This window comes from Remersonia thermophila, chromosome 1, assembly GCF_042764415.1.
Source record: "Remersonia thermophila strain ATCC 22073 chromosome 1, whole genome shotgun sequence".
NCBI lineage: Eukaryota > Fungi > Ascomycota > Sordariomycetes > Sordariales > Chaetomiaceae > Remersonia > Remersonia thermophila.
In genome coordinates this window covers 2917833-2942187 of record NC_092217.1, presented here as the reverse complement: position 1 = coordinate 2942187, position 24355 = coordinate 2917833, and the positions used below count along the sequence as shown (strand labels likewise).

General features: G+C 61.3%; 7 protein-coding genes across 7 annotated transcripts; 3 read left to right on the top strand and 4 right to left on the bottom strand.

Moving 5' to 3' along the window:
- Positions 1-284: 284 nt before the first annotated feature.
- On the top strand, positions 285-3288 carry VTJ83DRAFT_831 (uncharacterized protein; the record flags this gene model as incomplete). The annotated part of the gene is made up of 4 exons (XM_071014518.1): positions 285-1319; positions 1386-2046; positions 2123-3001; positions 3176-3288. 4 exons carry the CDS (start codon positions 285-287, stop codon positions 3286-3288), a joined length of 2688 nt encoding a protein of 895 aa, XP_070870184.1.
- A 975-nt stretch (positions 3289-4263) lies between these two features.
- Positions 4264-5418, top strand: VTJ83DRAFT_830 (uncharacterized protein; the record flags this gene model as incomplete). The annotated part of the gene is made up of 2 exons (XM_071014517.1): positions 4264-4331; positions 4458-5418. 2 exons carry the CDS (start codon positions 4264-4266, stop codon positions 5416-5418), a joined length of 1029 nt encoding a protein of 342 aa, XP_070870183.1.
- A 707-nt stretch (positions 5419-6125) lies between these two features.
- Positions 6126-8699, bottom strand: VTJ83DRAFT_829 (uncharacterized protein; the record flags this gene model as incomplete). The annotated part of the gene is made up of 7 exons (XM_071014515.1): positions 6126-6545; positions 6618-7056; positions 7134-7393; positions 7514-8005; positions 8101-8252; positions 8390-8495; positions 8634-8699. The coding sequence occupies 7 exons, from the start codon at positions 8697-8699 to the stop codon at positions 6126-6128; spliced, it is 1935 nt and encodes a 644-aa protein (XP_070870182.1).
- A 1738-nt stretch (positions 8700-10437) lies between these two features.
- VTJ83DRAFT_828 (uncharacterized protein) lies at positions 10438-13037 on the bottom strand (the record flags this gene model as incomplete). Its single annotated transcript, XM_071014514.1, has 2 exons — positions 10438-12948; positions 13014-13037. The coding sequence occupies 2 exons, from the start codon at positions 13035-13037 to the stop codon at positions 10438-10440; spliced, it is 2535 nt and encodes an 844-aa protein (XP_070870181.1).
- Positions 13038-13787: 750 nt separating this feature from the next.
- Positions 13788-14714, top strand: VTJ83DRAFT_827 (40S ribosomal protein uS3; the record flags this gene model as incomplete). Its single annotated transcript, XM_071014513.1, has 2 exons — positions 13788-13810; positions 13955-14714. 2 exons carry the CDS (start codon positions 13788-13790, stop codon positions 14712-14714), a joined length of 783 nt encoding a protein of 260 aa, XP_070870180.1.
- A 1586-nt stretch (positions 14715-16300) lies between these two features.
- Positions 16301-18174, bottom strand: VTJ83DRAFT_826 (uncharacterized protein; the record flags this gene model as incomplete). The annotated part of the gene is made up of 7 exons (XM_071014512.1): positions 16301-16928; positions 17005-17296; positions 17352-17603; positions 17685-17775; positions 17893-17918; positions 18000-18043; positions 18161-18174. The coding sequence occupies 7 exons, from the start codon at positions 18172-18174 to the stop codon at positions 16301-16303; spliced, it is 1347 nt and encodes a 448-aa protein (XP_070870179.1).
- A 3120-nt stretch (positions 18175-21294) lies between these two features.
- VTJ83DRAFT_825 (uncharacterized protein) lies at positions 21295-24071 on the bottom strand (the record flags this gene model as incomplete). Its single annotated transcript, XM_071014511.1, has 3 exons — positions 21295-21317; positions 21374-21883; positions 22256-24071. 3 exons carry the CDS (start codon positions 24069-24071, stop codon positions 21295-21297), a joined length of 2349 nt encoding a protein of 782 aa, XP_070870178.1.
- Positions 24072-24355: the final 284 nt, after the last annotated feature.

Below are 24355 nucleotides of genomic sequence, written 5' to 3'. Positions count from 1 at the left end.
CCAAACTCTCGCCTATCGACACGTGGAGCAGCAAATGCGAAGGGGTCCTGCCGTTGCTTCTCGTCGCAGCAGCAACACCCTAGGGCTTTTCTCATCCAAGTCGTCGTCTTTGTTTGCCCTTTCGGAGGTCGACAAGGCGGCACGCCCAAGCCCAAGCAAGCCCCTCACCTTGTTGGATTACCCCCCCTTTCCCCCCTTTCGACCCACAGTTCTAGCTCCCAACCACGCTCATCACCCGTCTCTTATACCACTCCGATCTGAGAAAACCTGGGATAGCTGGAATAATGCCGTCCAGGCTGCATTGGCCTGGGAAGAACAATCGCTCTCAGCACAACCTGGTGGGGTCGACGGGCGCCGAGGACACTGCCTCGACCTTGGTGCCCACAGGATCAGGGCCAGCGCCAGCAGGAGGAGGACCGCCAGCATCAGCGGCAGCGGTAGCGAACCCCCCTTCTTCAGCCTCACCCAATACGGCTTTCAGCCCCCGGGACTCCTCCTTGTCCTTTCAACCCGACTCCAACCTGGGGTCGAGTAATCACGCACCCCAACACCTCCATCACCAGCAGCCGCAGGCGCAACAACAACAGCAACAGAAGCAGCAGCAGCAGCAGCAGGCCCCTCCGCCGCCGCCACCCCATCACGCGAATATCTCCACCACCCTCCCTCCGCAGCTGCAGCACTCAGGCAGCGTGTCGTCGTTATCGTTTGATTCGCGCCAGCTAGGAGAACATCACCACCACCACCACCATCAGCAGCAGCAGCAGCAGCAGCACGACTTCGCGGATCAAGTCACCCGATCCCAGTCATACCGTTATTCCCAAGCCCAGTCACCCCTCACTCCAACCCAACAGCTGCTCGCCCAACAGCAACAACAACAACAACAACAACACCAACCCCGCTTCCAACACCCTCCTCCCGGATCCTCCTCGGTCGAGGACCTGAACGACGCCAGCGACCCCAACATCTCGTCGCCAATCCTCAGCGGACCTTCACCTCTTTACAGCCCGCAGTCGCCGCCGCCGCCGCTGCCGCTGCCGCCGCCGTCTGCTCCGGCCCAGGTTCCAAAACCGAAGCAGTCAACTCGCAACCGGCTCAGAAACATACTCAACCCGCGGGGTCAGGACTTTGCGCACCTGCAACAGAACACCCAGCACGGCAGTGGTTCCGCCCCCAGCCGCCGCAGCTCCAAGCGCGTGAGCCTTCCACCGTCGTATCCTCCCATTCTCCGCTCCGGCGCCTCCCAGGTCTCTTTGGATCCGCCGTCGCAGCCTGACTGGCAACACCAGGGCTCTGCTACACATCCATCCCCCCAACCAGGAGTAGGAGACTTCCACGAGCCGCCATACGCCATTGGAGATTCTGACCAGGTTCATCTGCACTTGCAGATCCCACAGGACATACAGCATCCCACCATCCGGGCCGTGCCCGGGGACGCCGAGACCTCGCCTTACTCGGAGGTGCAGCATCAGCAGCAGCAGCCGCAGCAATACCCGGTTCCAGGCTCGCAGCAGCAGGCAGGCAACCCGCACGCATTTGCCAGGCATTTGGCCAGCCCCCATCCCCAAAACCCAGAGACGGTATCGCAGCTGTCGCATGAGTCTCCCACCCCGGACTCGGATCAGCGGTCGGCTTCCAACCTCTCGGGACACGCGATAAGCTATCAGCACGTTCAGGCGCAGGATATCCCGGCCGGCCGGCCGAATCCACCCCACGCCGCTCAGGCCACGGCCCCGCCCCCGCAATCGCAACAGCAACCGCAGAACATGGCCCCACCCGCCGGCGGGCCACCCCCGGGTCGGCGGTCGCAGGACGCCGACAAGATGCGCGAACAGGTGCAGGCGCCCCCGGGGCCGCCGCCGCCGGGCTACCGGCAGAGCCAGCCGGCCAACATGAACCCGCTACCGCAGCCCCCCGGCGCCGGGGCGCCCAACTTCCCACGCCCCAGCAACATCGAAGGCCAGGGCGAGGTGCCTGGGCGCAACAGCCCGCAGCCTCCGCCGCCGACCCAAGAGCAGCAAGACCAAGAAAAGGCGTTTAAGGATCTCTGTATGCATGGCCTGCCTCGTTTGCTGTCGTTTTGGTGGAACGGCGCCCGTCAGCTAACCGCACCGTCTCTCTCAAGTGACCAAGTACAAGAACGTCAAGCGCCTCTACTTTGATGGAAAGAAGGAGATTGAGCAACTCAACGCACAGGTGGAGCAGCTCCAAAACGCCATTGCCAACCAGCGCATGTCGCAGAGCCGCACGTCGCTCGACGACAGCGAGTACACGACGCGGTTCAACCGTCTCAACGGCGCCATCAACAACCTCGCGTTCAACATCCGCAAAGACTGGGTGTCGCTGCCCGCGTGGCTGGTCTCGTTTGTGAGCGCCGACGCCCTGAAGACGGGCAAGCAGGAGATGACGGCCGTCGGGCGGGCCGTCATCACGCGCTGGATCGTCGACGAGATCTTCAGCTGCTGCTTCCACCCGGGCCTGGACTCGGCGCTGAGCCGCCACCTCAAGGCCATCGAGCTCAACATCCGCAACTTCAGCTACACCATGAACAGCCAGGAAGAGTACGACGCGCTGACGAGCAAGGTCGTGGCCTGGCGCATGGCGACGCTCGAGGGCCTGCAGGACGTGCTCCGCAGCCCGGAAAGCACCAACCACCGCAACGACTTCATCCGCCGCGCCACCAGCAACCTGACGGCCCACCTGTTCCAGCACCTGGCCGACCCGCCCCCGTCGGGCGTCGATGGGAGCGCCAGCATGATTGTCGAGCTCGCCGTGGGGATCGCCAGCAACCTGCCCCTCGAGAGCCGCGACGTTGCCATCACGTACCCGCTGCCCGAGTCCCCCATCCAACCCGACATGATGGAGGTGGAGAAGACGGGCTTGCCGGCGCTCGAGCCGCGCCCCTCGGACGCGAGCGGCGCCAACGCTGCCGAGGATCAGCAGAAGGCGGCCGGAACCAACGGCGCGGGGGAGGATGGGAAAGACGGAGGCGGCAACGCAGGAGGTAAGGACTCACAGGCCCCCGACGGCGGTAGCAGCAGGGGCGGCGGCGATAACGCGGGGGTTCCGAGGGAGGCCGGCGGGGGCGGGACGCCGGGTGGCGGTCGGGGCCCGGGAGGCAGCCGGGACAATGACGCAAAAAAGAAAAGCATTGCTGACGGTGTTGTCTCTCACGCAGCTCCTCCTCCGCCGCCGGCAAAAGACACGCCAAGGGTGCGATTCGCAGGGTTCTTGGCCGTCGAGGTCAGGGGTCGACAGGTGCTTGTCAAGGCGCCCGTGTGGACGCTGTAAATAATGGTGTTTCGTTGGAGGTAAGATGGCCCCTTCTTCTTTCCGCGAGACTAGGCGTGGTGAAATGGGTTGGTATTTATCCGGTGTCTACCTACCTAGGTCGACACACGGCGGAGCGATGGATGAGACTTGAGCGTTGACAGTTGGACGGGGTGGTGGGGAAGTATTGGTGGGTAGGGTGTGAGAGACGACCAAGATTATGATGAGCAAAGACGGATCATGAAAGCCATGCGAATGGGGACATGGTTGGCAATGGGTCTTGATGACGATTCTTCGTTTTTGTGTTTCTTTTTGTTTTCTTCTTCTTCGCTCTCTCCCTCTCTCGTCGACTTTTTCTACGACCTGAATGATTCCCTCCCCTGGCCGTGGGGGGGGGGAATGAGGAGAGAGCGAGGATGGATGTACTCGCATTATCTTGTGGCCACGGTTCTCAGTACCTAGTCAGGGTCGACGACGACCTCTGTTCAGCATATACCCCTCCCGTTCTGGAACAACCGCGACGATGTGCAATGACCAGGACGTTGAATCCAGCTGCCGATTGTGTGCATGCGTATATATGTTGTAGCTTGAATTTCCCCCGGGTGCGTTTACCGCCCTGCGATACAAGCCGCAGCCATGTATAGAGGAATAATTATGCACTTTGTAAGACATGTAGGACGGGGCTTCCCGAGGACAAGAAGAGGGAGGAAAGGTACGAAGGAGTTGTAGTACATCCATGGATGGTACGTGCAAGATTGCCCCGCATCATCTCACCGCCTTCCTAAGCTCGTAACCAACTCCAACGTTGCCCCTCCATGGTTTCGGACGGCCCCGCCATGCGAAGACGGCAGAATGGTTGACTTTTTGTGCTTGGACCTGGGCTGTCCTACACCAAAGCACCACGCCGTCTCGACCCTCGCCGGAAAGGATCACCGGAACCTCCCCGAAGCTACCGATACGATCCACCGTTCTGCGAGGGTTTCTTTCTTGTCCAACATGGCAAATCCCACCACCACCACCACCCCGGCACACCTTGAGCCGTCCGTCCTCGGCACCAAGGAGTAGTACGTCTTCGTCCCCTGCTGTTGCTGCTCTGCCCTCCTTTTCCTCGTCGTCTTGCCCGTCTTGGTCTTTTTCCCCGCCATGGACCCAGGCCCTCGCTAAAACAACCCCTCCCAAACAACGCACAGCTGGGACAACCTCTACGAGAAGGAGCTCTCCAACCACGCCGACAACCCCCGCGACGAAGGCACCGTCTGGTTCGACGACTCGGACGCCGAGGCCAAGATCGTCGGCTTTCTCGACGAGCGGGAGCAGCAGGAGCAGGAGCAGGAGCAGGAGCCGGGCGGGGAGGAGCCCGCGCGGGGGTGGCGGCTGGATCGCGCCGCCGCCTCGGTCCTCGACCTCGGCTGCGGCAACGGAAGCCTCCTGTTTGCGCTCCGCGACGACGGGTGGACGGGGAGGCTGCTGGGCGTGGACTACAGCGAGCGGAGCGTGGACCTGGCCAAGGCGGTGGGGAGGGAGAGGAGGAGGAGGAGGAGGAGCAGTGGTAGGGGCAGCGGGCAGCGGCGGCCGGGGTTGGGGCCGGATCGTGACGAGGAAGACGGCGAGGACGGCGAGGACGGCGAGGACGGCGAGGAGGGAGCTGCCGGGGCCGCCGCGGAGGCGGCGCGGGAACGGCAGGAAGCGCAGGCGCGCGGCGAAGGACCGGGCGGCGGCCAGGACGAAGACGACGATGACGAGGAGGCCAAGGTCTCGTTCCGCGTCTGGGACGTGCTCCGCGGGTCCGTCGCGGACCTCGGGCCCGCCGACGCGCCGGGGTTCCCGGGCTGGGACCTGGTGCTCGACAAGGGCACCTTTGACGCCGTCAGCCTCTCGGACGAGATCGACCCGGCCACCGGCCGGCGCGTGTTTGAAGGGTACGGCGCCCGCGTGCTGGCGCTGCTCCGCGAGGGCGGGCTGTTCGTCGTGACGAGCTGCAACTGGACCGAGGAGGAGCTCAAGGTTTGGTTTGAGGATGCCACGGCGTCCTCGGCGGCGCCGCGCCTGCGGCTCGCGGGGAGGGTCGAGTACCCCAGCTTCAGCTTCGGGGGGGTCAAGGGGCAGACCATCAGCACCCTGTGCTTTGAGAAGGTTGCGGGCAAGCAATGAAGCCATCGGGAGACGTGGGGCAGTTGGTTTCACCGAGCCGGATTATCAAGTCAGGGAGAAAACATCTACTTGTTCAAGAGGCAAGATGAAAAAAGAGAAAAGATTCAGTGTATCTTGGGCCTCCGACCTCTCCTGTCGTGGGACACCCTTCTCTCTTCTTCCTATTCCGACGCCCTCCTCCCCCCAATATGTCACGCCGACAACATTGTCCTCATGGGCCATTCTAACAACATCGTCATCACAACAACAACCACCGCCACCACCACAACAGCAACAACATGCTTCAAAAATAATAAAAAAAAAGAAGGAATGTATGGAGGGCTCGGCGGTACACTCATGGGTTTTCCTTTCATCCTCTTACCCTTTTCTGTCCTCCCTACGGTATCTCCTAATGACATGAACCCAGGGGTAATATGAAAACATCTAGCCTTCATAACATGACATGAGCACCCCTCCCCCCCCCCCCCCCCAAAAAAAAAAAAAAAAAAAAAAACCCCAAACCACTGTCTCCCCCACTCTTCATCCCATCCCATCCCATTCCATCCCACAGACATCAACCACATGCACACACATACACACTCTGAGAGAGAGAGAGAGAGAGAGAGAGAGAGAGAGGAGAGACAGAGAACTTGAGGAGACGGCCTCGTGTGGCACATTAAAACGGGACAGTTGCTTCATTACTCGACACAACGCGTTTCTTGTTGCTTCTATGGTGAGGTATTCATAGGCTCACCCCCGGGGCCGCCCACATGGCCTGCCTGCGCCTGCGCCGCCGCGACCGCCGCAGCCGCCTCGGGCGTCGAGCCCGCCGCAGCCGCGGCGGCGATGGTCGCAAAGTAGCGCACATCAACATCGTCGTCCTTCTGCAGCTTCTCGAGGCACGGCACGATGCGCTCGTCAATCACCTGCTGCCCCTTGGGCGACAGCGGAAGGGGGGCTCCCTTGCTGGCCTGCTCGAGGGTGTAGATGGTGCCCTCCTCGGGCAGGCGGCGAAGGGCGGCGATGAGGGCCGAGTACGTCTTGGCCACGTTGAAGCGGATGTTGGGGATCTCGTCGTTTGTGAGCTTCTCGAGCATGGGCAGGATGGACTTGACGATCACGTCCATGGTCACAACGCTGGCGAGCGTCTGGCGTGGTTGGTTAGCGATCCGTCGTGCCGGAGAGACGAGGACGGGGGGGAGGGAGCAAAAGCATCTCACCGAGATGGCAAAGCACGTCGTCATCCTGTAGAGGTAGTTGGGATGGGCGCCCATGGCCATGACCTTGGGGATGATGGCCTCGTTGGCCCATTCGACGCCAAACACCTCGGTCAGCTTCTTGAGGTTGTGGGTGGCCGCCTCGCGGATGGAGAAGACGGTATCGCCGAGCCAGCCCATGCAGAGCTGGCTGAGCTTGTCGTCGAAGAACTGGACGCCCAGCTGGCTGGCGAGCAGGGGCATGTGGCCGATGATGGCGAGCCGCACGCGCCACTGCTTGTCCTCGGCGAGCTGGACGATGGCGGGGAGAAGGGACTGGGCGAGCAGGTCGATGCCGATGACCTGGTTCACCAGCTCGAGCTTCGAGATGATGTGGAGGCGCACCTCGGGGAACTCGTCCTTGAGCATCTGGAGGAACATGGGCAGCAGGTGATCGATGGTCCTGCGGCGGGAGAGTCAGCGGCGGAGGACAGAACGCGCACGCGTTGCATGGGAGGGGGGGGGAAGGGAGCTTCCTACTCTTGCTTGCCCAGGATCGGGGCCAGGCCGCTGATCTGGGTGCCGAGGGCCGCGCGGACGTGCTGCGACGTATCCGTCACGAGGTTCTCGACGGTCCCCATGATGTCGTTGAGGAGGGTGTTCCGGTCGACCAGGGCGCAGAAACCGGGGATCTGGCCGGCGATGGCGGTCCTCACCTCGGCCTCGTTGTCCTTGAGCAGCTTCACGAAGGCGGGGACCAAGTCCCTGGCCACCACCTCCTCGTCCACCGCCTTGGCGATCTGTGACATCCGTCAGCCAGCCGTCCCTTGGCGCATGATGTATCCCCTCCTCCACCACCTTCTCTCCTCCCCTTCTCTTTCCCCCTGGGAACAAAACAAAACAAAAAAAAAAGGACCGACCTTTTCGAACCTATCGGCAATCATGTAGCGGACGCGCCAGCTCTTGTCATCTATCAAGCTGCGCAGCGACGTGAGGAGAACGCCGTGGCTGGCCTGCTGCTCCTTGGGCACCACCTCGGCGATGGAGATGAGAACCTCGACGGTCAGCAAGCGGACGCTGTCCTGGTCGTCCTGGACGAGGTGCTGGAACAGGGGTATCATCTCCTCGATGACGATGGCGGCGGGCATCTCCTTGACGAACTTGGCCAGGTTGGTGGCGGCCTGGCGGCGCACCATGGGGGTGTCATCGTGCACCAGCTGGCCAAACTGCTGGCGGAGCTGTTCTTGGACGGGCGGCGAGACCTTGGAGTAGGGCGCTGTGTACAGGCCGCATCCGGACACCTTGGACGTGAACCAGTCGGCCTTGGAGAGGCGGATTGTGAGGGGGACAAAGTACTCCTCGACTTGTTGCGGCGAGAGATGGCCGCAGATCTTGTTGAGGGACTCGACGGCCTGCGGGGGAGGAACAAGCGATCCAACGCGTCAGCCGGATGGCTTGTGAGTCGGAGGAGGAGGAGGAGGAGTAGGAGGAGGAGGCGCGGGTTTACCTTGTCTCGCACGACGGGCTCTTCGATGGCGGCGAGGTTCTCGAGCGGGGACAGCAGGACGTGACCCCACTGGGGACCGCCGACGTAGTCGATGAAGCTCCCGAGCTCCTCGCTCAAGGCCACGAGGACCTCATCCTCGTCCTCGACAGATTCTGCATCCGGGGTTTGTGGTCAGCGACCGGTTGGGCGCGGCAAGCAAGGTCGGAAGGACGCGATGGAGAGAGGGGGGGCGAAGGCGCGTGCGGAGCGGAACGGAGCGGGGCGGGGCAGGGCAGGGGAAAACGCAGACCATCAAGAAAGGGGATGAGCTCGTCGCGCGTGCGCTCGGCGCCCAGGGCCAGGGCGATGGTGGAGAGTCGGTGGATGGCATTGAGGCGAAGAAGGACGTCGTCATGCTAGGCGGCCGGAGGAAGACATTAGCCAAGCGGAGAGAGGGAGAGCGGGTGCGCGAAGGGGAGAAGAGGGGGTGGGTGAAGCTCTCTTTGACGATGTCACCGCCAGAATACAAGATGATCTAGATGATGGGTAAATACCTTCAATTCGTCGATCAGCACGGCGATGGGGTACAGCTCCTCGGTGGCATTTGTCGCGTCAGCCATGGCGGGCGACTCTGCAGAAACGAAGGACGCCGTGGTCGGGGGAAACCAAGAAGGAGGGGGAAAAAAAAGTCGATGTCGATGGTTTTGTTAAACCCGGGGGGTCAGGGTCAGGTTGTCGGACCTCGATTAGAAGCTCAGAGGTAGGTTTGGTTTGGTTTGGGCAGGTTGCTGGGCACGGGGCAACCTGAGGCGAGGCTCTTCGGATTTGGGGGAGGGGGGGGGGGGGAAGGGAGGGGAGCACAGTGTCGGTAGGTTGCTTGGGTGCGGGATGTGATGCAATGTGCAATGGGGGAAAGCGGGCGGTGTCTCTTTGGTTGTTTGGGGCCGACCCGACCGGGGTTGCGTCGTGCGTCCAGTGTCGGGGTGCGTCCTGGTAGGTACCAGGTGGTAGGTAAGGTAGGCCGGGCTGGCTGGGCGGAAGGCAGGCAGGCAGGCAGGCAGGCAGGCAGGCAGGCAGGCAGGCAGGCAACTGGAGTTTTGGTTGTTTGTTGGGTTTGAGGCGACGACCTAATGGCAGTGGAGATGGAGCTCTGGCCCAGCCAGGTTCCTCCTTTCGTCCCTAGTGGGTGTTGTCGGAACTGGGCCCCCAGTAAGGTACCTAGGTAGGTACCTAGGTAGGTAGGTACTCGGTATTATTAGGTGGTGAAGAAAAAAAAAAAAAAGAGGGGAAGAAACCATCAATTTTTGGGGAGCACCCAGGCCGGACCACAGCACGGATGATGAGATGGAATTAAGAAAAGCAGCCCAGCTGAGGTTGGCAACGATGGTGATGCCGAATGTGTCTCTGGATTTTTCAGAGATCGTGGTGTGGGTGTGGTTGAGCTGAGCTGGGGGTTAGGTACCTTGAGTGGGCTGGGTCCCGTCGGGCAAGTCCCGGGGTTGGACGGTTCAGGTCAGGTCAGGTCTACCTGAGTGAGTTACCTACGATAGGTGTGGAGGGTTGCAGGTGAATCAAGGACCTGAGCTCAGGAACGGGCACGGCAGCTCAGGTCACGGGCAGCACAGTGGAGGTCAGGAGCAGAAACGCTCGAGGGGACCGATGGAGCCCAAACGGATGCGGGGCTAGGTACCTTACCTACCGAAAGCTAGGTATTGTAACCACTTACCGTGCCTGGTACCTACCTACCTGTCCTGACCTACCGCCGAGGGGCCCCAGGGGCCCCGGGGGGCACTGTCAAGGTGGGGGGGGTATTATCTGGTAATATTGTACATCTCGTTACACCGTACTCCCGTTCAACAGAGGTGGTGATGCTTGACTTTGGACAACAGTAATACACCCGACGCCACCGGAAACGAGAGAAACATAAAAAAGAAAAAAAAAAAAAAATAGAATGAAATTCCACATCCCGTCCTGTCGTACTGCTTTTCGACAAGTTCGATGGAGATGGATGGGTCCATGAGGATCCCTCAAGCTGAGGTACCAGGGGAAAAAAAAAAGGATCGAATTCATCCTCGTCATCGTCTGCAGGCACTGGATACCTGAGGAAACAAAAAGGTCCGGTACCTACCTACCAGGGGAGGTAGACAGGCAAGACCGCGGGCCCGAGTTTGCCCATTCTATCAACTCAAGCCTCATACACCAAATCATATCCACGACGCGTAGCCGTAGCCAAAGGTACCACCAATGTACCCCGTAGCAGATGCAAAGCGCTCCCGACCGCCCCGCCCCATCCCCCAAAGCATCGCTTGATGAACCGATCCGCTCCGAGCCCGCTGAACGCGGCCTGCTTGCTGACACTTAACCTATCTCCATATCCTCCATTTCCTGTCCTCCCTCATCATCCTTCGACCTCCTCGTAGCCTTGCCTCCCAGGACAAGACCGTTGGGCTCGCTCTGGCTCGACGTGCTCGGCGCTCCCCCTTCAGCACCGTTGTTGGGACCGCCCGCCGCCGCGCCGCCAAAGATGCCCTTGCCCACCGTCAACCCCGAGAGCTTGTCCTGCAGAGCGCCGAGAGCCCCGGGCATCCCCCCCGTGCTGGCGCTGCGGTTGAGCGTCGACGGGGTCCTCGCCTCGGGCGTGAGCGCCTCGTGCGCCGTCTCGACGCCCGCGAGGACCGACCGGCTGGCCCGCAGGCTCGGCGGCTGCGAAGCCGGCTCCGGCGAGCTCCGCGCCCCGTCGCTGCCCGAGGGGCTCGGATCGGCAGAGAGCGCAGACGAGTAAGCGGCGACGCGCTCCGCTGTCGCCGCCGACGCGTTGATGTCGCCATTCATCTCGTCGTCGGTGCGGTTGAACATCTGGTGCCACCACCGCACGTCGCCGAGCCGCGGAAAGATCAAGCGCTCTTTGCCGCGCGTATGGTCGTCGACGGTGGGATCGTACTGGTCGTTCACAAACTCGTGGCGCCGGCTCAAAAAGTACGCCCACACGCTGCGCGTGCGCTCGCGCAGCTTGGCCTCGTGCCGCTGCCGCTCGTTGTTGAACAAGAAGGTGCCGTACTGGCACGAGTAGACGTGGTAGAGCAGGCGCCGCAGGAACCGCTCGTTAAACTCGAACCGCGTCGGGTGCTGCCTCAGCAGCTGATAGGTCGCGTCCAGGAATTGATGGAAGACGGGCGACACGTCTTTGGGCCGCGTTGCGTAGTCCTCGCTGGCGGGAACCGGCGCCAGCTTCGCCTCGTCGACGGCCGACCCCTCTTCGGCGTCGGGCGCAGGCGCCGCTGCCGCCGCCGCCGCCGCCGCCGCCGCCGCGTCCTTGTCGCCGCCCACGTTCTTGCTCCAGAACCGCTTCGCGCTCGCCAAAGCGTTCTCGATGGCGTCGACGCGACCCTCGCTCTCCCCGGGCCGGATCGTCGACCCGGCCAGGGCGTCGTTGTCCACCGTGAACCAGCCCTCGTGGCCCATGTGGCCAGATCGCAGCTGGAACATGTGCCCAAACGAGAGCCAGTCCTTCTCCACCAGCACGATGAAGCCGTCGATGGTGCGGTAGTAGGGGTCCAGCATCAGCTGCGCGAGAGCGCTGAGCTGGCTCGTCCGGTCCCAGCCGTCCGAGCAGTGGATCAGCACGTGGGAGTGCTGGATGCCCACCTGCCGCGCGATGATGGCCGCGCCGTCCAGGATGCCGCCGATGTGCTTCAGCCACTTGCTCTTGGCCAAAAGATCTCGGTTGGGCGGGAACGGCGAGAGGTCGGCGTCCTTGAGCGCGCTGACCACCTTGTCCAGCGAGTCCCGCATGACGTGGATGTTGTCAATGTTCAAAAACACCTTCTTGGCGAACTTGTAATAGTCCATGTTCTCCGAGCCCATCCCGATGGCCTGCATGGCATACGAGTTGATGGCGGGCCGCGCGTCCACGATCAGATTGTGCTGCTGGGCACCGTAGATGAGGCGCTTGCCCGTCTTGGGGTCGTACTGAGGGGCCGCGCCCGCGATCAGCTCGTCCTCCATGCCTATCCTGTCCACCTCGGACGCCGGCAGGTCGGCATCCGCGCTCAGGTCCACGTGGCTAGACGACGGGCTCCGGTCGGGGGGGTTGGAGGACAAGAGGGTATCCAGCGACTCGCTGACCGAGAAGCAGGCTCCGACGAGGCGCTCATCCTGGATGCTGCGCTTCATGCGGAGCCCCACAAACGGCTGCGAGCTTCGCGTGATGGAGCAGCTGTTCACCGGGTGGAGATAGCTCAAGGTCGGTATCCGGGCCCGGGAGCGAAAGTTGGCCGCGTACTTGAGGGTGTTGTCCGAGATGCTCGACGGCACCACGAGCAGCGCCGGATAGGTTGGGGAAAAGGAGTAGTCCTGGTTGATGGTGGAGATCCTCCACCCCACATCCGGCGACTTCTCGCTGATGCCCTGGCGCCTGAACTCGGCGCGTGCGTCATACAGGTCCCAGCCGTTGATCTTGTTCTCGGGAGAGCCCGGCGGCGGGGAGTAGTGGAAGGCCAGCAGGTTCTCGACGCTGCCGAGCCGGCACGTCCTCGCGCGGATAAACTCGAACGCATCCCGGGCTTGCTTGTCGTCGTTGAAGTTGAAGCAGACGTAGGTGAAGTCCCGGAACCGCAGCCGAACGGACGAGGGGATGCCGCTCGAGGGCGGGGTCGGCCGGAGGGTGCAGTGCGCGACGACGTGGAACGCAAACCAGACCTGCTTCGGCGGCCGTTTCTTGCCGGAGGACCCTCCGGTGCTCTGCGACGACTCGGGCGGCGGTGGGGATGACGACTCGGGCGGGAAGCGGAAGACGAGGTGGTAGTCGGTGAGCACGAGATCTCCGAGCTCAGGCTTCCCCCCTCGCAGGGCCTGGACGTTTGGGAACACCTGGGCTTATCCTTCAGCACCCGGCCCGGCCAACCGAAGCGCAGGCATGGTTCATGTCCACATACGTGTTTACTCTGAGGCACCGACATGGCGGCGGCGGCGGTGCTCTGAGGCGATGAAGCGCGGTCCGTAGGCGTTGAGGGAGGGAGGGAGGGAGGGAGGGAGGGCGTCAGCGTAGGCGCAGGGGGGAAGATGATGCACCAAATCACCTAACAGCGGACGACTGGCATGGCCATCGCTTGGGACCCGAGGCTGGAAAGGAGGAGACGCAGAGGGAGGCGCAGAGATAACAGCGAGACAGCGCGACAACAAGACGGGCCAGTCCGCGGGATGTTGGATGTACCAATGTCCAAGAATGAACAGAGACAAGATGCGCCGGGGAAAGGCAAGAAAGAGAGAGCGAGAGAGAGAGAGAGAGAGATCGGTCGTGGCAGAATCACAAGACCTCCATCCCGGCCTTGCGCTTGCTTGGCTCTCCCGTTCCTAGCCAAGTCCAAGTTGACGTTGACAGTGCCCCACCTTCGGCCCCCGGAAGAGGTTGATTGCCGCCTCAGCTCCCAAGCAGCTGGGATAGGGCTGCAGCCACCCCCCCAAGTTACCGATAGCACCCCCCCTCGGGCCTCGACGCAACGCCATTGGCCGAGGCAAACCCTACTCCACTTTTTGCCCAGAAGAGAAACTCATCACAGCCCACCAAGAATTCGCAAAAAGCCGTGTGCAGGTCGAATTTCCCCAATCCGAAAAATCGTCCCTCCGGCGGGTGGTGCACATCGCGAGACGGCCTCAACCTCTGCAACAATTACAATCGAGCGAGGAAACTCAATCGCCAAATCGCAATCATGGCTGTTCCCGGCACTCAGATGTAAGCAAAGAAACACCCTGTCGTTTTGTGCTTGCGAAACAAGAGAACATCCAGGGCCCCCCCTCCTCAACCACGACATGGCTCTTCGACGTGGAACGCTCGGTGGCTAACCAGGTGGTTTTTTTTTTTTTGGGTGTCCTACAGCTCCAAGCGGAGAAAGTTCGTCGCCGATGGCGTTTTCTACGCCGAGCTGAACGAGTTCTTCCAGCGTGAGCTGGCCGAGGAGGGCTACTCGGGCGTCGAGGTCCGCGTCACCCCGACCGTCACCGACATCATCATCCGCGCCACCCACACCCAGGAGGTCCTCGGCGAGCAGGGCCGCCGCATCCGCGAGCTCACCAGCCTCATCCAGAAGCGCTTCAAGTTCCCCGAGAACTCCGTCTCTCTCTATGCCGCCAAGGTTCAGAACCGCGGTCTCTCGGCCGTCGCCCAGTGCGAGTCCCTCCGCTACAAGCTCCTCAACGGTCTCGCCGTCCGCCGTGCCTGCTACGGTGTCCTGCGCTTCATCATGGAGAGCGGCGCCAAGGGCTGCGAGGTTGTCGTTTCCGGCAAGCTGCGTGCCGCCCGCGCCAAGAGCATGAAGTTCACCGACGGCTTCATGATCCACTCCGGCCAGCCCGCCAAGGACTTCATCGACAGCGCCACTCGCCACGTCCTGCTCCGCCAGGGCGTGCTCGGTATCAAGGTCAAGATCATGCGCGGCAGCGACCCCGACGGCAAGGCCGGCCCCCAGAAGTCGCTCCCCGACGCCGTCACCATCATTGAGCCCAAGGAGGAGGTCCCCGTTGTGCAGCCCATGAGCCAGGACTACGGCGCTAAGGCCGCCGCCGCCGCCGCCGCCGCCGAGGCCGCCCGTGCGGAGGAGCAACCTGCGGAGGAGGAGCCCGCCCCGGTCGAGCAATAGAAGGGCAACGACTCGGGTGGTGTGGCTCCTCCTGCTTGGGACGACGGCCCCGTTGAGGATGCCCCCAAGGCGGCCGAGGAGAACGGCCGGGGCGCCGCCCCGGCTCCTCCTGCCGACGGCCGGGACGTCCCTACTGATGGCAACGCGTGGTAATCGCACATGAGGGGTCGGCGGGCTCCTGGCCGCGAGGATTCTTTTTCTTCGAGCGGCGCCACACGCTCGGCACTGGTATTCATGGGTGAATGGGATCAGTCGGCGTCAAACTTTGAGCATTTGTGCATTGAGTCTGCGGAATGGGAAAACGGGACGGATGGTGCCTTTGGAGGAGGGGCCGGGAGTGTAGCTATCCAGGAAAAACCACGATACACGGCGGATGATCCTGGACTCGCTCGGGGAAATGGACACTGTGAATGAACATAACTGGCTTTTCGTGATGCGGTTGTCGGTGACCAGAACGATACCCGGACACATACAGCTTGTCGTAGACCAAATGGAGTGGTTGCCGTTGCGTGCCCCCCCCCCCCCCCCCCCCTCACTCGCACCCTTCCGCCGCCGCCCCCGCTTGCTCCACCTCCTCGACGTACTATACATCCATGTGTGTTGCCTCGCTTCGGCCTCATTCGCCCTAGGTGCCCGGCCCAACGGCATCGGGCAGGCTACCCAGGTGTGGTAGGCGGTAGGCGCCAGCCATGGACTCAGCTGATCTCCCGAGCTTGCCCGCCCACCCATCCCGTCTCATGCACGCGCGCGTGCTCCATGACGTGATGATGAATCCTAAAGGAATGGCCTGAACCGTCGCCCCACCAAAAGACTCGTAGTAGAACTAGACTCGTAGTAGAACCCCTCAGCTAGGGGAAGGGGAGGGAGGAACGAAGCGTGCAGCGCCTGGAACCCAGCGTGAAGAAAACAAGGGAGAAGAAAACGTACAGCGGGACCAAGGAATCCTTCATGATGCCGATGTTGCATGGTCGTTGGCGATGGTTGCCGTGCGGGCGTACGTCGTGGATGGGCCGGTATGGCACGGCGGGTCGTGCGAGGGCGGGGATCCTCGGTCGGTATTGTTCTGTGGTGATTCGTGGCCTCGCCTCGGGCATGAGGACAAAAAGAAAACACACAAAACTGTGACTGACTTGAGGGAGTTGATGGAGTTGAGGGAAAGAGGGAGAGAAAGAAAGAAAGAAAGAGAGAGAGAGAGAGAGAGAGAGAGAGAGAGAGAAGAGAGAAAAAGAGAGAGGAATGAAAAAATAGCGCCGTGGATGGATGGATGGATGGATGGATGGATGGATGGCGGGCGTCATCTTTCATTTCATTTCGTGGACCTGAACAAGAAAACCAGATAGAACGAACAAGAGGAAAAAAAAATGAACACATGGTGGATAATACAACGGCCCAGGACAAAACCAAATCACGCAAATGTATGTACAACATATCACACTCCCCCTGTTCCCCCCCGCTCCCCCGACGCCGTGTCTACAATGAACCCAACCGGCCTGCCCAGCCCCGACCCACGCTGCCGCAGCCGCCGGCGGGGAGCCGACCGGCGAGAGGAATTACGCAGGGGCTCCCCTCCAGCAGAACCCGCATCATCACCTATCCCCCAGCCTCTGATTTTGCATCTCTATTGACTCGCCACCGTTCTTCCCCTTGACGGCAAGACGGCCTCCGCTGGTGGCCCCGACGGAGGAAGATCGGGAGGAGGAGGAAGGCCCGCCGGCGGGATCCATGGGTGACTTGGGCGGGTGGTGGCCGTTGGACTTGGGAAAGGCGGGGATCATGGGCGACCGAGGATCGTCCTGGCTATCCTCCTCGTCGGTATCCTCCGTGAGGTCCGTCAGGCCGAACCCGGCCGCGGCCTCCTCGTCGTACGAGCGCATGAGGCCCTCGCGGTCGCCGGGGCGGTCGCCGGGACGGGCGCTGCCGGTGCTGATGCGGCGGTACGTCAGGGACCGGCGGGCCTCCATGCTCATGCGCGTCTGGATGCTCGAGACCATGTCGGTGCCCGTCATGTCGCCATGGGTGCGGCGGGCGAGGGTGCGGGTGCCGTCCGGGTCGGTGCGGCTGAGGTTGAGGAGGTAAACGCCGGTGAAGGTGACGAGGAAGCCGCAGAGGAGGGACAGGATGTTGACGATTTCGGTCGTGTTGAAGCCCCGGAAGAAGATGAAGGAGGCGGCGATGGTGGCGGTCGTGAAGGTGACGTAGTAGAGGGGGTTGACGCTGGCTGGGGTTAGCGGGCCGGGAACGAGCGTGACGATGCCGCAAGGGGGGGGGGAGGCGCCAAGGTAGCTCTTACATGTTGGTGGGAAACTGGCTGAGCGCCTTGTTGAAATAGTTCATCTGGGTCAGAATGCAAACGACCGTGATGATCATGAAGACGTAGGTCGACGGGTGCGTGAACTGATTGTTGCCGCCAAACGTCAACTTGAGGGCGATGCCAAAGGCCTTGACGGCCATGACGGAGATGGAGCCGACGGTCGAGCAGATGCTCAGGTAGACGAGCGGGTTCTTCTTTCCGTATCTCGGGCTGATCTTGTAGATCATGAAGCCGGCGAACGCGCACACGGCCAGGGAGTAGAGCAGGAACCCTGGACAGATGGTCAGCCGGACGTTTCCGAGGCGCGATGCGGGAGCACGACGTACCAGGCTGGATCGCGTAGTTGAGGATCTCGTCAATCGTCTGGATGTCCTTGTCCGGCGGCGCATGCAGGACGATGATGACGGCTCCGATCAGGCACAAGGCGCTCCCCAGCTTTCCCAGTATCCCCAGCTCTTCCTTGAGGAAGTATGCGCCCAGCACCGCTCCGATCAACACCGATAACGCGCCAAGCGGGGTGACCAAGATGGCCGGTGCGAAGGCGTATGCCGCAAAGTTAAAGACCTCTCCGCAAACCACTGCCCCTCGTTGTCAGCACGTCCCCGTATCGGCGCGCGCCCGCGCACGCGCCTCGGTCAAAGGGAAGGGGTTGTCCGTACAGCAGATGATACCCGCCCACCACAACGGACTCCTGAGATAGACAAACCCATCGCCCTCGAAGCCATGGCGCTCCTCGGCATGCATCAATCCCTGATGGTACACCACTCCCGGTCAGCGAGCCTGTCTCTTTGGCGGCGACTCATGTCGTCCAGGGTTCCGTCGTGCCGTCGGTTCGCGGATGGGATGGGGGGACGGCCGGCCTCGTACCTTTTTGGTGATGACGAAACTTGTGCCTGGAGCGTGCAGACGGTGAGCAATCAACTTCCGCATGGCATGACGGGAAAAAGAGAGGGGGGAGAGGGGATGGAGCGTACCAATGGCCAAGCTCGAGGTCATGGCCAGCGTCAGACCGATGTATCTGGCGGAGACCGAAGCATCAGTAAACGCTCCCAATCCGCGGGCTTCTGCCGCGGGTTTCGCTGCCGACTCGGAGACCTAACGCGGCCACGGCGCCCGCGCGCGGAGGGGTCCATACTTGTCTTCCAACATCGTATCTTTCTCTCCTCCTCAACGCCGACTGTGCGATAGGGTCGAAGAACAACGAGCGCGGAGGGCAGAGGGAAAAGCGAACGCGGTCGCGGCCCACCTCGGCGGTCCGGGCAAGGGTGAAAACAACGAGAGAGAAGAGAACCGTAATTGCTCGCGCCAGGCGAGTCAAGCCGAGTCGGTGGGGGAGAGGGGGGGGGGGGGGGAGAGGAAGAGCAACGAGAGAGGTAGCGAGGCGTTCGCTAGCGATGCATTCGTGAGTCTGCCGATTGTGGCCGGCGCGTCCTGTATGTGGCCGTCGTTGGGGCTCTTTTCTTTCTCTTGTTTCGGGGCGTTTGTCTTTTTTCCGTTTCGCTGGAAGGACAGAGGCTGAGAGGCGTGTCTTTTTTTTTTTTTTTTTTTCTCCGTGCTGGTGTTGCGCCGGGGACTCCCTGGTTGGACCAAGTTCGCGGGGGTTGCGTGTCCGTTGTCTCGCCTCGAAAGGCTGGTGGCTGATGAGCAGAGGGGACTCTCGTAGGTAGAGGCAGTGACTGGTGGGTGAGGTAGGTAGGTAGGTTGGTAGCCTTCCAGCGACGGCGGAGTCCCAAAAACGGCAGTCCTCCGCGTCGCGATTCACGGCTACCGACGGGGCCGGCGGTTGCACGGAAGCTTTGCAAGAGGGGTTCTAGGGTTGAGTGAGAAGCGCAACGAGGGCTTCTTCGTTTGTTGGTTTGGAGGAGACACCCCTGCTTGCGCTGGCGGGCGTGCGTGGTGCGAAAGGGAAAATCTGGGGACGGGCGGCGGTTTCAAGAATCATGAGCGACCCCTGTCGGGAACCGGGACCCCTGGGGCGTCCCTGGGGGGGGGGGGGCTGTTCCGTCCGAAAGACCTGCACATCAACTTCCCACCCAGGCCGGAACCCTGCAGCGGCAAGGGGATTGGGAGGATTGGGGGGGGGGGATTGGGGGAAACAACCCTGACGTGGGTCTGGCACGCCGCTCCGCCGGCGCCAATCTCGTCGCAACAACGGGCCCTCAGCCACCAATGTCAACCTGACGAGATGAAACTTCCATCAGGGTTGTTTTCTGCCAAGAGGCCACGAATCGATGACTTTTGGGAGAGTCCCGTTCATCCACCAAAAAAGATCCCTGGGGTTGGCAAGTCACATGGAGCATGGCTCCCCCCCCGCCTGTAGCGTACTACTACTGTGTACACAGTATACTACAGTACACAGTACAGTACAAGTTAGTGTCCATTGGAGGCTGGGCTTCCAGGTTCCTCCTGGGTAGCCTTACTCAGCGGTGATGAGATACGTTAAACGTCGACGTGAACCCTAGTTATCCTCGATCGGGCGTAGGCGAACACAGCCTTTTCATTTCGACCCCCACGATCTCCCGTCCCGGTCTTACTATAATACGCAGTAGCTCTTGTACGCAGTACACGGTATGCACGCCAACTGACACCACGTCTCCCTCGGTACGCTCGTCCAACCCTGATCCTGAATCATCGCCTCCATCCCACAACGCGACCGAAACCCGTAACGTCAGGTAACGTAACATAACGTACCAGGGATCCCTCCAACCTCCGTCGGGGGATCCGTTCCTCGGCGGCCAAATCCACACACCACGCATGCTTGCGGGCCACGTCAGCCTCGATTCCCAGGAACCAACGCCGACGTTTTCGTTACGCGATATGTCTGGCCTGCAACGTCTTCTTGGGCGGATGGTTGGGCGAGTCCATCCGGGCCGTTGCCTCCTGGGACGCGGCTCGTTGGATGCGACCAGGACGACAAAAAGGAAATGAGGGTATACTGCGTACTGTGTACGTCACATGCTGAGCGTGATAACACGCTTGGCGCGTCCCGTCGGCTGGGCAGCGCGACGGCCCCGGCTTCCCAGCGTCCCAGCTTTCCTCCTGGCCGGCGTACGAGCACCCACGGGGTTCCCAAGGAGGGATGGGAGGCTCTCACTGTTGGGTAATGTGTAGTGCACCGTATGTACATACGGTGCAGTACCGCAGTACATGTATGCACTGCAGAGATCGGTCTTGGCCCCAGGGTGGCCCCCCTCCTTGCTGGCGATCCGGTAGAGGCTCAACCCGTGCACCCGTTTCAGGATCGGCTCGGCTGCCACGAGAGACCTGGGACCTGAGCATGTGTTTGATGCCAAGAGTTTCCAACGTTGAGCCCAAAGAGAGAAACGCCAAGTCTTCTTGCTACGTATTGGGCCACCTCACCTCTGCTCTGCTCGCAATCACGACAGAGCCATCATGACCCCCAAGCCAGCCTGTTCAACGCACCGCACAGTCGCCCTGCGTTTCGAGCCGGTCTTTGCCGTCACGCCAGCCAAGAGCATCTGGCCAGGAAGGAAAAAGACGGGACGATAGATAGCGCGGTAACAACAACAACAGCAACAACCCCAAAAACAACTATGAGCCCAGAACTGGGGGAAGAAACGAAGAAAAAAGAGGGAAAAGGAAAACCTGTCCATTCCATGCAGGCGAGATTCCTTCCAGCACCCAGCGCCGGTCCGCCCATCCAAATGAGCTGGCCTAGCACGGTGGCTGCCGATGGGAACAGGGGAAAAAGGATTATAGCAGTCTCAGCTGCATGCTGCAACCGCTACCTTGAAGTATCTGTCGGCCTGCGCCGCCCCCGACTCTAACATGGCCATGATAGCCCAACCCTCAAGAACCATACCCCCGCGGTATTTCCCAGATCCCCCCAACTCCAAGGTGTCCGAGTTAATGATAATACAAAGGGTAAGGGGTTGGAACGAGATACAAGAAGAAAGTGGCGATGAATCGGAGCGGCCAATGTGGCTGCGAACGTCGAGTCGAATGCTGATCCTGGAAATGGCGTGGGCTCTTCGCCCGTGGGCGTCCCATCCCGGCCCAGTCGAGTTGCCAGAAGTGTGTTGCCCGCAGAGACTGTTGGCGTCGTCTTCGTGGAAAATCGAATCCTGACCTACCTGGAAAGCCGCATCGCGTTGCGGCAAGATGGCTGACACGTTACCTGTGAAAAGCGGATGGGGGGCCGGAAGGGGTCAGTGAGATATGATGGGGTTGTCGATCCTCGGCTGAACTACAGCCAGCTTGTGCCTAGGAAGAAAGCAAAGTCCAAGATTGCTGCAACGAGCCCGCCGATCAAGTCCGACGACGCTTGTGGTCTGCGCTCCCCGTTAGCATGGACGAATCCTCTTTGGACGGCCAGGCGGCGGCATACCGGTCTCTTCGGCGGGACCCTCGGTCTCGTCAGGCCTGCTTCGTTTACCAGATCCGCTCGGCGGGCTTGGAAGTGCCGCATTCGACAGCTCAAAGTCGGCTTCTCCGCTCGCCGCCGGCGTTTGCTCTTTTTCATCTTCGTCATTCTCCCAGCCGATTTCGTCATCGTCGGCTTCGGGAGGCGCCTCAAGCTCTTGCGCGCCGCCATCCACGGGCGCGGAAACCACGGCATCCTCCTCGTCGTAGTCGATTTCATCGCCGTTGATGGTTGTGCTCGTGTGGACGGACTGCGTTTCGGCCATGGCGGCAGCTGGGCCGCTCGCCTCGTCAGCGTCGCGGCTGGACTCGTATTCCATGTCGACAGCCTCTTCATGTTCATAGGCGTCCTCGCCAGCGAGGGCTGGATTGCCTGCTTCATCGAACGGAACGTCATCTTCCTCGTACTCATCCCCTTCTTCCGGAGCCGTCTCGGGGTTGGGATCCTCATCGAAGGCAAGGATGAGTTCGTCATCTTGACAAGCAGCTTCGTCAGCACCAATATCAAACCCAAGGCTCGTGCGCATGTCTTCCGATGCTGCTGGGCTGCAGAAGCCTCGCGGGTTATCGACGCAAGCCCACTCGGACCCGCAGATAGCGACCCTGGCTGCTCTCTCGTGACCCATCGATGCCACGTCGCACTCCGAGAAGTCGATGAGCATCTCCGGCTGTTCATCCTCAGAGAATGAGATCTCCCAGTGCCACTCCTCGTCCGCCGCCGCGGCGAGTTCATGCGATGGCGCGGATGGACGCTGATATGCCGATATCCCTCCCGCTGTTCTTGAACGAAGGATAGGCGTTGAATGACGGAAAAGAGATGCTGGGAAGTGAAAGGTGGGGGAATTACCATGTGCACCGTCGCTCTCCTCGGGCTTGCCGTCTCTCTGGTCGGCAACCTCCTCCGCCGGGATGGAACCGGCCGATCCCAGGGAAGGACCCGGCTCTTGTTGCTGGGCCAAGTCAACCTGCTGGTCAGAAAGCTCCAGGGGAACATCCTCCTGCTCAGGAACTTCGGCGTGGCCACCAAACTCCTGATCATCCCAGCCGTGCTCGTCGCCGGCCTCCTCGGCCTCCTCGGCCTCCTCGTCCTCCTCATAATCGTCTTGATGAATGTAGGGCTCTTCAGCCTCCTCGACACGCTGCGGGTCCAGCGCATTCTCCAGAGCTTCCGGCTCCCCCCATGCCTGGTTCTCGGTGGTAGCGGCGTCAGGGGCCTCCTCGGAGGGCGCCTCGGCTTCCCGGTCTTCCTCGCCATACGTCTCGTCGGGGACATACTCTGGCTCGGTGACGGCAGCCGTATCGGCAACCTCGACCTGGTCCCCTGGCCCGTCTTCCTGATCGCCAGCCTCTTCCAGGCCAGGACCCTGGGGCACGGGATGGTCGTTGGCAGCATCCACGGCGCCAGGATTTCCCTCTTGATCATCCTCTGGGCTTTCTGCATCAGACACCTCGGCGTCCGCCTCTTCGTTGCCGGAAGCAGAGACCAGAGTATATTCATCCGCGTCGGACATCTCGGAATCCTCTGATTCTTCCGGTCTATTCTTGGCGCGCTCTGCCTGGCTCAGAAGCTCAAGGAAATGCTCTTCGCTGTCCCGCCTCACCAAGAGCTGGATGATTACGGGCTCCGGGGAAGCACCAGAGGCTCGACATAGGGATTCGTGGCAATCAAGGATCTCGTGGAAGCTACGGCGAAGGAACTTATCGTTCGACCGTTCGCCAAACTCGAAATCCAGAGAATCCAGGCGGATTGCCAGCTCGTCCGTCGACCCGAGGTCCTCGGATATGACGTCCCGGAGAGATGCGAAAAACTGAGACAAAGAATCCCCAAGCTCCTCCGGATCTGAAAGGAAGTAGGAGTTGGGATCATCGTCCGCGGTCCCAAACAAAGAATAGCATTCATCATTGTAAATGACTTCGATGCTGGGGAACTTGCGGGGCGGGGGAGAATGCTCCTCGATGATTTCATCGAGCTTCTGCTCCAGTTGAGCGGCATCGGCCTCCTTCTGGCGAGCATCGTCGTCAATGTTCTCGTCGGCGAGGGCGTTGATTGCCTCTGTTGGCTCAGCGGATTCTTCGGCGTCGCCGGCCTCAACATCGTCGACAGGCTCATCCTGGGCCTCAACGTCAGCCCCAGCGTTCACGTCAGGCTCCCAGGACATGTCGGCATCGTGCGCCACGTCGCTAACGCCCTGAACGTCTAACGATTCGGCTGAATCTCCATCTTCTTCGAGCTGGTCGGCGGCCTGATCGACGCCGTCAACGTCTGAGACCGGGTTGGGGTCCTCGGCCACGGGAGCTTCGTCGTCGTAGCCGATCTCGTCTTGGTCTTCTTGGTCCTCTTGGTCCTCTTGGTCCTCTTGGTCCTCTTGGTCTTTTGGTTCCTCGCCGCCTGCTTCCTCGCCAGCGGCATGAACGTCTTCGTCCTCCCCCGCGTTGACCTCTTGGGCTGCATCTAGCGTATCGTCGTAATCACCGGCCCGCTCCGAGATGGCGGAGGACTCCGGGATGGCCTCCTCGGGATGCTCAGCTTCCTCCCATGTCTTCTCGTGGCCGAAATCCATGCCCTCTTCCTCCAGCTCAACGTTAGGGTCGAAGCCCAGTTGGTCATCTTGATATAGCTGGGGGTGGAGACTGATCTCCAGGGACACCCCCGATTGTTCCATGGCGAAGCAACGGCCAGGTAGTCAGGAACGCGGTTGGGAGCTTGCCGGAGTATGTCCGGATTACTCGAGGTGGAAGGGTTGGCGTGATGAGCTCCGGGTCATTTAAGGGTGAAAACTGAGACGTTAAGAATTAACGCGGGGTAAGAAGCCGGTTCCGGGAGACGGTGCAAACGACCTCCGACGGCCGTCGAATGGGCAACGGATAGGATCCCGGTGGTGAAGGCCAGAAACAGGCTCGGGCTGCCTCCAGATCGTATCGGAATGATGCAGAAACGGGTTGGATT